This window comes from Oncorhynchus tshawytscha, linkage group LG20 (genome assembly GCF_018296145.1).
Source record: "Oncorhynchus tshawytscha isolate Ot180627B linkage group LG20, Otsh_v2.0, whole genome shotgun sequence".
Taxonomy (NCBI): domain Eukaryota; kingdom Metazoa; phylum Chordata; class Actinopteri; order Salmoniformes; family Salmonidae; genus Oncorhynchus; species Oncorhynchus tshawytscha.
Genome location: NC_056448.1, coordinates 13,880,157 through 13,891,440, shown reverse-complemented (window position 1 = coordinate 13,891,440; position 11,284 = coordinate 13,880,157). Strand labels below are relative to the sequence as shown.

At 43.0% G+C, this 11,284-nt stretch overlaps 1 protein-coding gene across 10 annotated transcripts in view; it reads right to left on the bottom strand.

Moving 5' to 3' along the window:
* Positions 1-1,207: 1,207 nt before the first annotated feature.
* LOC112219425 (AP2-associated protein kinase 1) overlaps positions 1,208-11,284 on the bottom strand; it is a 33,529-nt gene continuing 23,452 nt past the window's right edge. For 7 of the 10 annotated variants that reach the window (XM_024380651.2, XM_024380653.2, XM_024380654.2 and 4 more), the window contains 3 exons: positions 10,787-10,942; positions 10,407-10,517; positions 1,208-3,410 (listed from right to left, as the gene is read on the bottom strand). In XM_024380651.2, the coding sequence (XP_024236419.1) occupies positions 2,641-3,410; positions 10,407-10,517; positions 10,787-10,942 (1,037 nt within the window). In that variant the 3' untranslated portion in view covers positions 1,208-2,640. Of the gene's footprint in view, positions 3,411-9,817; positions 9,960-10,406; positions 10,518-10,786; positions 10,943-11,284 lie in introns of those variants that run through there. The other 3 variants (XM_024380658.2, XM_024380660.2, XM_024380655.2) reach the window with 3 other exon arrangements.

The following is an 11,284-nucleotide window of genomic DNA, read 5'->3' as shown; positions in this document are numbered from 1 at the left end:
ACTACATCATTTCATGAAAAATCCTTCATTCTGTTTACAGCACCGTGTGGACGTTAACAAAGCATTGACAGGTGAGAGCATCAGACTGCTGTGCTGTCCTCAACACCCCCTTCCTATGAATGGAACTTCATAGATCAATACCAGGAATAGACACACATCCAGAGTGAGAGAGATAACAGGAGAGCATATTAAATCCGTACAGTATTCGTCCAAATGACGCACACAAAGTGAGAGAGAAAAAAATACGGCAACATGCGCCATCCATACAGTATTAATCGAATGTGGAACATTTGGAAAATGATACATCAGAGGTTCCTAATCTGAAGTGCAATGTAAGGCACAACAAGGAAGTCTTTCATTTACGTCATCAATATTATGTGGCATATTATTAAATGTTTTGCCTTTGGGTGGTACATAGAAACTTTCCCTATGGTCTGTAGGGTGAAAAGGTTTGAGAATCATTGCTGTAAGTAGGTTATTATGCATTAAAGGGTACAATATATACTGAGTATACAAAACATTAGGAACATCTGCTCTTTCCATGACACAGGCTGACCAGGGGATTCCAGGTGAAAGCTATGATCCTTTATTGATGTCACATATTAAATCCACTTCAATCAGTGGAGAGGAGACAGGTTAAAGAAGGATTTTTAAGCCTTGAGACAAGTGAGACATGGATTGTGTATGTGTGCCATTCAGAGGGTGAATGGGCAAGACAAAATATTTAAGTGCCTTTGAACAGGATATGATAGTAGGGTCCAGGTGCACCGGTTTGTGTCAAGAACTGCAATGCTGCTGGGCTTTTCACACAACAGTTTCCCATATTTATCAAGAATTGTCCACCACCCAAAGGACATCCAGCCAACTTGACAACTGTGGGAACCATTGGAGTCAACATGGGCCAGCATCAATGTTCTCTCAAAAATGTTTCATCATTGAGCAAATTTCTGCTGAGCGCAAACTTCAATGTGCAAAATTCTGTGCAACTTCCGGCACGCGTTTTCTGTGAACACTGACGCTGTACCCGCTTTAAAAGTTAGTTTTAACAGTGGTCAAGTAGGCTACTGTGGCTATTTGATCATAATGTAGTCCTACAAGAGTGGCCTACCATCAAAAACAATGGGGAAAATGCATCCCATAACATTTTAACATGGAAATAGCTGTTCTATCATTCAGCCTACAATAGCAGCCAATGTGTGGTGTTCACTTTGATATCAAAACAAGTGCATCTACCCATGACCGCTGATGCTGTAAACACAGTCCAGTTCAAAGGAATGGCACAGATACATATGGCAATGGTCTATTTGCATATAGGCCTACTGCAGCTTTGATTGGTTATGCCGCACCGGTCTATGTAGAGTATGTGCCCGAGTCGTGCCTGTCAATGGAATAGAATCCTGCTCTGATGCGTTCTGCCAACAAACAAAATCTCTTGTAAAGTTAGTTTTGCATACTAAGTCTTGCATATTTTGTTTTGTTTCGAGATGTTGCATTGAAAGTTGCTAATATTGTGTTGATTTGATCACAATTCCCACAGTAAAGGGTAACGGTGATTGTGTTAACAGGGAAAACTAGAAAGTTGCAACTCAATATTAGGAAGGTGTTCCTAATGTTTGGAATACTCAGTGTCAAGCTGCTGTCTGTTGGCCTCCATATAACATTACTGTATGTTAGAGTACATTTTGATCCATAGTAACTTACCAAGACATTCAAATACAGAATAGAGACTCCTGCTATGGTTATGGACCAAAGCTAAGTATCCTTCACGATAAGCCTTTCCTCTTGCTGTTGACAACAGGTCTTTTTATAAAACATTTAAAGACTTGTTGACCTGTGAAGAAGGAAACTGCGTAAAACAACAGTTAAAAAGTATGGAGTAATAGAGGGAGAATATACACGTTTGACAGAGGTCAAATGTCACCAGCTCATCAGGCAAATACTCAACTGATGTAATTTAGAACTACCATAGTATATCAAGTCGAACCATATAAACCCAATGTGATTTACACAACATTAGTATATTATTAACATGGTGTTGAAAACAATGTAAAAAATATATATATACACAGTAAGTATACAAACACAAACCTTTAACAAATAAAACAAAATCCTTTGTTCTTCTTTTCCTTTTACACGGGAGATTTCTCAAATTCAGAAAATGTAGATTGCCATTAGTACTTTTAAAGTGAAGCGATCCTGGACAATCTTTATTTTCAATATAGTTTTAGCAGTTTGATGTGTCCTGGAAATCCTCATGAAATGCAAATGAAGTGCCGCAATCTACCAGTGTTTCATCTGAAGGCAAATCAGAAAGCTGAGGTAGAACGAGAGTGTAAAAAAACAAGTTGAATATGGGCAAGGTGGAGCGAGTCATGATTAATACTGCAATTGCACAGAAAAACAGTCAGTCTACCTATTACATCCTCAACAGAGGGAGCCAGATTAATCTAGATTGCACACTTACAAGAGGGCTGCTGGGACTGGGTTATGCCCTCCACAGGGGGAAAGAGCAGGGCTGGCCAGGGACAGACTTCCGCTGATAACCTCCCCCTTACGTGTAGGCACTAGATGGAGGCCAGCTTTGGCATTTGGTGTGGGGCCAGATTTTGAATTTGGGGAGAGGGAAGGGGGGTCCAGATATCAAGGCTTTCCCTGTTGGCATCTGGGGTGGAAGGGGGCCCTGACGAATGGATCCACTATAGCTCTGCCTCCAATGGTCCAGGAGTGCAGGGGGCCCACAGCCACCGAGCCCACAGCAGCCTGCTGCCCCACACTGGAGACCACTCGGTGGGCTGCGACAGGCTGCTGGGGTAGGGGGACCTCTGAGCACCGGGAGTACCTGGGCTGGGCCTGCCAGATGATGGGCCTAGGGGCAGCAACAGGTGTGAACAGGACCTTCCCCTGGACACTGGGATGTAAAAGACTATGGGGATGGTGGGTGTTTGGCTGGACCTGGCAGAAGGGCTGTTTGTTGGGCTGTGGAGGGTGGGAGACAGTGACAGCAGCCCCAGCTATCTCATTCCTCTTCCCAAAGGGGGCCTGGAGGAAAGGATCAGATGGCAGAGCAGGCTTGTGGGCCAGAGGGAAAGGAGAGTTGGTAAACACATCTCTCCCTTCTTTCCCTGCAATCCTGAAAGGGGCCTGCAGGAAGATATCAGGGGAGGGGACTGTGTGCTGCTGTGTAGGTGAGAGACACTGGGACTGTTTCTGGCCAGGCTTGATTGGCTGGTCAGAGGACTTAGAAAGCAACGGGTGGGAGTTTGTCTCATCTGGGTACAGTGAGGGGGGAATGATGCTGCTGTGGGCAAAGGGAAGTCTCTGTTTGTGCTCCTCTTCAACAGCTGGTCCAGAGCTGTCGGTCCTGGAGGAACCTGGTAGTGTCTCACAGCTGCTAGGTTCCCTCTGCAGGTCTGTAGGGTACAGAGGACAACAGTCAGACTGACAGGCCGTTTAAATAAACCAGGATAGTCAACTAACATTCAAGTTCATTACACATTGTAATGACTAGTTTTGTTATGGTGTGCACAGAATGTGACGGAAAATGATATACAATCTAAACATGATTTGACATACCATTCACATACACTAGTTACTTCTGTAATCGGCACTGAAAATCAAAATGTGTCAATTGAATTTCTGAATGGTAAGTCAAACAAGACCAGACAGGAGAGCAATCTGAAGCTGCCATTGCCCCTCAGAAAGTATAGTGTGAGAACAGAGGAGTGGGGCAATCCTTTTCTGAGAACTAGCAAGCTCTAACAGATAAGATATTGATATTTAGAAATAAAACAAAATTGGGCAGGGAATGAACTCAGTAATACTTTAAAAGGTGTAAAACCAAATCGAAAGTGTCAATTTGATAATGGACATACAGTGCCTTCAGAAAGTATTCACACCACTTGACTTTTCACACATTTTGTTGTGTTACAGCCTGAATTTAACATGGATTACATTTGGATTTTGTGCCACTGATCTACACACATTGTCTTGAGTCAATAAGTATTCGACACTTTTGTTATAGCAAGCCTAAATAAATTCAGGAGTAAAGATGTTGTGCAATAATAGTGGTTAACATGATCTTTGAATGACTACTTCATCTTTATACCCCACACATACAGTTAACTGTAAGGTCCCTCAGTTGAGTAGTGAATTTCAAGCACAGATTCAACAACAAAAGACCAGGGAGGTTTTCCAATGTCTCGCAAAGAAGGGCACCTATTGGTAGATGGGTAAAATTAAAGAAGATACTGAATATCCATTGGTGCATGGTGAAGTTATTACTTACACTTTGGATGGTGTATCAATACACACAGTCACGACAAAGATACAGGCGTCCTTCCTAACTCAGTTGCCGGAGAGGAAGGAAATTACTCAGGGATTTCCCCATGAGGCCAATGGTGATTTTAAAACAGTTAGAGTTGAATGGTTGTGAAAGGAGAAAACTAAGGATGGATCAACAACATTGTAGTTACTCCACAATACTAACCTAAATGACAGAGAAGACGATTAAACTTGACTATCTAGAGGAAGTAAAAGGCGTAACAAGGTAGCCTGTACAGAAGAAAAAAAATATTCCAAAACATGCATCCTGTTTGACACTAAGGTCATACTGCAAAAAATGTGGCAAAGAAATGTTCTTTTTTCTTCTTCTTCCTGAATACAGTGTTATGTTTGGGGCAAATCCAACACATCACTGAGTACCAGTCTTCATATTTTCAAGCATGGTGGTGGCTACATCATGTTATGTGTATGCTTGTCATCAAAAAAGACCAGGGAAGTGTTTTTTTGAGGACAAAAACTTAGAGCTAAGCACAGGCAAAATCCTAGGGGAAAACTTGTTTCGCTCTGCTTTCCAACAGACACAGGAGCACACCAACCTGCATCACACTGCCTGCTGCTTCTGAAGCTAAGCAGGGTCGGTCCTGGTCAGTCCCTGGATGGGAGACCAGATGCTGCTGGAAGTGGTGTTCGAGGGCCAGTAGGAGGCACCCTTTCCTCTGGTCTAAAGAAATATTGCAATGCCCCAGGGCAGTGATTGGGGACGTTGCCCTGTGTAGGGTGCTGTCTTTTGGCTGGGACATTAAACGGGTGTCCTGACTCTCTGTGGTCACAAAAGATCCCATGGCACTTATCGTAGGGGCGTTAAACCCTGGCTAAATTCCCAATCTGGCCTTCTTGGCCACCTAATCATCCCCTGTAACTAATTGACTGTGTTCTCAGTCAATTTATCAGGTGAAATAACAGTTTTTTTTTTAAATGTACCTTTCAGCAAGACTAGAACACGAAGCCAAATATACACCTGAGTTGCTTGCCAAGATAACACTATGCCACTTAGGAACAATGACAGTTTTGCCTTGAAAATGGCTGTCTAGCAATGATCAAACCAAAAGATTCTTCCACTTTGACAAGACAGATTGTGTGTAGATCGATTACAAATCCATTTTAATCCCACTTTGTAAGACAAAATATGGAAAAAGTCAAGGAGTGTGACTTGACTGTGTCCACCTCACTAATAATCACCAACATGAAAGCTTGACATTCAGGAATCATAGAAAATATGGAGATTACCATTTTCTGCACATTTTGATGGCAAGAAAATATGACACATTTTCAGTGCGGCCCTCCAGACCTCATTGAAGACTGAATGCAGCCCCCGGGGCAAAATGAGTATGACAACCCTGGGCTAGAGTATGATATTTACAACAAAACCTACTTGAAATGTATTTATACGGAATGAAAATAAAATTTTAAAACAATACATGATAAACAAGAGTTATAGAATCAGATAAAAATATGAACAGGATGGAGAAAAAAAAACTAGTCGCATTGAACTCAGTGACATTTGATCAAAATATGTTTTGCAAAGGAACAAAATGAAAACAGATGGAAGGAAAATAATTCAATCATCCAAAGGGTTTGTAGGTTCTGTATGCAATTTTCCATGATAATAGTTATATTGATTGTGCCTCTCTTTAATAATAGGATATAAAAGAAAACTAATTGGTCCACAGTAAGGAAGAGACAGAGGGGCAAGCAGGCAGGCAGGCATGCATTTCCAGAGGCAGTCTTACCTGTGCAGACAGGGGGCAGACAGAGAGCAGTGTTAGCTTGCAGTTCCAGAAGGGGAGGGTTAATGGGGTTTACCCCATTTTAAAAGAGTTAATATGACATGAGAGCCACCATGGAAATAAGTATGTGTGTGAGTTCTTGTATATGAGTTATCCCTATCAAAATTCTAAGTGTGTGAATGTATTCAAAGCAAGGATTAGGAATATTTTCCATCATATTTTCTCAAGAAACTATGAAATCCACTCCGAATGTCTTCTCCCAAACATGAGTAATTAAACCTCTGTGCATGTGTAAATAAGGTAAAAATAACTAGTGATTAATTTGCAGTACATGATTGAATTGATGGTACTTCAGTAGAAGCGTTTTGTTTTTTTAAAGACAACAGCTAGTTAAAATGTGTCGCCCCTCTCCCTCTGAATCAATCTCTCTGCCAATCCATTACATTAACCACATGACTGCCACTGTGAGGGTGTCAAATTCCCAACAACCCCCCAGTCACTCAATCAATACTCCACACAACAGTACATTTACATGAATATGTTTATTCGACATCCCTTTCTTTGTAATTCTTTAGTTATCTCACAAAAATAGATTTGTGCACACAGAAAATCACAGCTCTGACGCAGGATTGGGTGTCATAGAAACGGACAGGGATCCAGAACAACAGCTTTTTCCACTTTTTGCAAAAACAACAGGGTAACATGAAGGTTCTCGTTTTTTTACAACAACAAATGTAACTACCTGGAGGGCAAGACCTTTACGACAGCACAGTGGTGTCTACAGGAAGAAGCAAGGATTGCATAGGTCAATAGCCACATGAGTATCTATCTATCTATCTGCAGATGGTGTGAGGGGGGGGGAGGGGCTAAGATGTGAACTTCAGCCTTCCATTGGTTGCACATGTCTACAAAAGCCTGAGAAAGATGGGACACAACATTGGATTTCAGAATACTGTCAATAAGTGTTGTTGCTTGGCATGCCTTGTTTTCGAATACTGCAGTAGAGCAATTATCTGTAATTCCTTAAATGCCCAACAGCATAACAGCATAGCGTGCAGTCCTATCAGGGCGTGTATGTGGTGGTCGTGGAGTCCTGTGTAGTGCTTGCCCCTATGTCTGATACACAACCACTTCGTTACACACTTTGCAGTCGTGACAACATGATATGACGAGTCATTATTTCTTTCCGTTCACCATATTCAAATCAGATCACGGACTCCAGTGGTCCCACTCAAAAAGACACAGATGCTCTACTCTCAGATACAGTGGCTTGCTTCCTCTATAGGCAACAGAGTGACTCGGCGCAATTCAAGACGGCCTGTGCTTTTCAATATGACGAACACCAACACCACTGTCGATGTCACTGTTTTTGCAGTGCATCGCATCACATCCAACAACTCAAGACTGGCTAGGAGTTACATTACTGTATGTCCACACATACACACACACACACACCAATGACAACACTGTCTACCGACAAACCAGAACATTCAACAACACGGTCATGCTTCGATATGCATCTTTTTGATCATGTAAAATCTGTGCGGAGAAAGCATGGAGTCGCAGCACTATTTCAGCGAAGACTGTAGTTCTGCCTTTGTACAGCGTGAGTAAGTATGGTACAGTATAAGACATGGTAAAGTTCCCTGTGTCGTGGTCCCATTGCACAACAAACTAGTTTGTTTATAATACAATCCTCCTTAGGTGAAGGCAAGTAAACAGATGCTACTTGGAGAAATCCTACCCAACCCTCAACAGATCAAAGCTAAGATTGTCATAACTGTATGTTTTTACTAATGTCACAATAGCAATCCGGGGAGAAATATGGCGAGAAACACATTCTCAAACACAGCTGCACAAACAGGAAAAACATAATGAATTTCTTCTATAATAGTCATCTTAAGAATTATATTTATATATATATTATCCATCTTTATTTATAGACTAATATTCAGTTCATACATTCATTCTCTAACACTATTCATACTCACATTTAATATTAGTTACATATGAAATAAAATGTTTCTATATATATATTTTTCTTTTCTTTTCACAATGTAACGCTATGATGACAGATGAAGAACAGAGCACATTTGACCAATTACTTTTTGAGGAACCAAAACGTAAAGACCACTGGGTCCGTGGGTATTGCAGGTAAACATACATTTACAGTATGTATGGCCGATAAAAGACTATGATATAGGGACCTATGTACACGTAGGAATGCACGTTTGCAGGGAATGATTGCGTGGGCACACACAGCCTGAAATGAAAGGGATGATATGGACTGTCTGTAAACATGTAGTCAGACTAAAGAGGGCAAGAAAAGAAAAACGAGCAAATAAATGCTTTCGAAAAGCATCAACGTTGTCAACGTGTAGCAGACTCCCTAGCCAAGCTCGTGTTTTCACATCTTAGCTTCTTCCTTTGGGAATGTTAACTCCGCATTTCTGTTATTGTATTCGCTTCTTGAGAAGAACTTACTCGCTAATTTCCACATATAAGGAAGGCTCAACCTCTGGAACAGCTGGTGGACTGTTCCAGTCATTTTAGATCTGACATCCCATCCATCCCGCCTGCAGGCTATGATACCTCATGCTAAGTGCTAAAACACAAGCCCTGGCAACACGGCCACTGAACAGGTAGATAATTAAATTGGCAGATATACCCTTGAAATAATTCTGTCTACAATATACAATAAATCAACGGTGTGATATTGGTGTTAATAAATGTGCGCAAACAAATAATAATCCAAGTGAAACAACAGTGGAAAAAGGAGACAACACATCTACTTGTGCACCATAACAACGAGCCAACAACTACAAGAGTGGAGTTCTCTGGTACCTTATAGGACACAATGGCGTGTGACTGGACACTGTTCCTAGACATACCAGAGACAGGAATAAAACATGGTGAAACATTCTACAGAAAGAAGAACTCTTGGATGAAGTTAGTGTGTCGTGAACGCAAAAGGTAGAAGCAGCATGCCGTGACCTTGTTTGCCATGATGACCCCAGAAGGGCAAGAGAATATAAATGCTGTGAAAGCATGAAATGAGAGGGCAGAGGGGAGAAGAAGAAAAGTGGTGGGCATGATGGGAATCAATACCAGAGGCTTGATGGGAATCAATACCAGAGGCACGATGGGAATCAATACCAGGGGCACGATGGGAATCAATACCAGAGGCATGATGGGAATCAATACCAGAGGCACGATGGGAATCAATACCAGAGGCACGATGGGAATCAATACCAGGGGCACGATGGGAATCAATACCAGAGGCACGATGGGAATCAATACCAGAGGCACGGTGGGAATCAATACCAGAGGCACGGTGGGAATCAATACCAGAGGCACGAATAAATACCAGAGGCATGATGGGAATAAATACCAGAGGCATGATGGGAATAAATACCAGAGGCATGATGGGAATAAATACCAGAGGCATGATGGGAATAAATACCAGAGGCATGATGGGAATAAATACCAGAGGCATGATGGGAATAAATACCAGAGGCATGATGGGAATAAATACCAGAGGCATGATGGGAATAAATACCAGAGGCATGATGGGAATAAATACCAGAGGCATGGGACAAACACGAACAGGACAATGGCCCAGTGTGTTTGGAATCACAGATGGAGTTTACATGGAACAAGCGTTAGTCACGGGAACGAATAGTGGAACGGGGTGTAACAATTAATGGTGGGGTCTACTCTCCTCTCGAGCGTCACTACTTCTACCCCCCCCACTCGCTCTCTATTTAGTTTCCCGGCTCCCCAGCGCCCTCTACAGGTCGATGAGCTGGTCCACCATGAGCAGGGAGCGGGCCAGGCTGGGCAGGCTGGATTCAGAGCTGCCACTGTTACTGCGAGAGTGGCCTCCTGAAACTGGCCGGACAGAGACGAGGGGGGCAGGGGGTGGGCCAGGGCGAAGCAGGGGGGAGGAAGGACAGGGAGAGAAAGCAGGGGAAGGAATAAAGAACAGACAGAGAAGCCAGGGAAAAGAGGAAGAGAAGATGCAGTTACAGAAGACAGAGAAAGACAGGAAGTAAGCGGAATTGCTCTCCACATACAATCTATGAGCGTCGTTAGAAGAAGGAATAACTACACACAGGGAGAATGGCTACTCAGATTAATCTAAGAGGGGAAGAGGAGCAGGGTTCAATTACACTACTGAGGACACTGACTGAAATCAATCCCAGAATTCATCTGACCATGGCTGAGGAACAGTAGGACATCATCATCTCAGAGTGTGGGACAAGGCCCACAAACCCATTCTCTGCCCTTCCTCCTGGTCCTGCATGAAGGCTGCCTTGAACACCACCCTGTCCTTACCTTGAGAGGAGGTTTTGGAGCCCATGACAGGGATGGGGTCAAACTCATCCTCGTTGCCCGTATCTGCACTTGGCACAGGCTCAAAGCCTGAGATCAGGAGATCAGAGGAGTCTGCAGAGGAGGAAGCCGGAGAAAGGAGGAAGGGGAGGTTAAGGTGTTTGGGAGAGGAATAAGAAATTTGCCGAAATAGAGATAAAGGAGGAATAGGAGGCGGTGACGCGCAGCTACAGAGGTTCAGAGTTAGAATGCAAGTCAGTAGAGCCTGCTAGCGTAGTTGTGACTAGAGCTAGCCTCTTAACAGGGATAACCAAATCAGTTGTTCCTACGGGACACATCACGTTTAAACGGGAGCACAGTTCGGGCTTGTGGGCGTGCCTTACCTGCCAGCAGCTGGGTGCAACTCGCAGATACCAGGTCAAACTCATCCAGAACAGACCCAGTGCCAGTGGAAGCGGGAACAGAGGAGAGAGAGGAGGCTCCAGAGGGGGGAGAGATGAGAGAGCAGCCCAGCAGAGTGTCTTCCCCAAGCAGGGGGTCTGGGGGAGGGAGGGCAGAGGAGGCGAGAGTTAGACAAGGTAACAGGAATTGTTAGTTAGTTTAGTAAAACATTTTAAAGCACCAAGGACAAAGTATGAATAATATTATACATGTTCCTAGTAGCACTTATTAAAGGCTCAGCGCAGTCAAAATTCTGTTTTGCCTGTGTTTTGTATCATATTGTACAACAGCTGATGAAACGAACACTCTAAAAGTGTGAGCAAATTTGATCAGTGTTATTCCGGAGGGTTGCTGGTTGTATACAATCTACATAGGACCTTCTAACCAGCAGGTTTGCATGGGCGGGAGTTTTGGCATGTGATAAATTGGTTAATAGACAG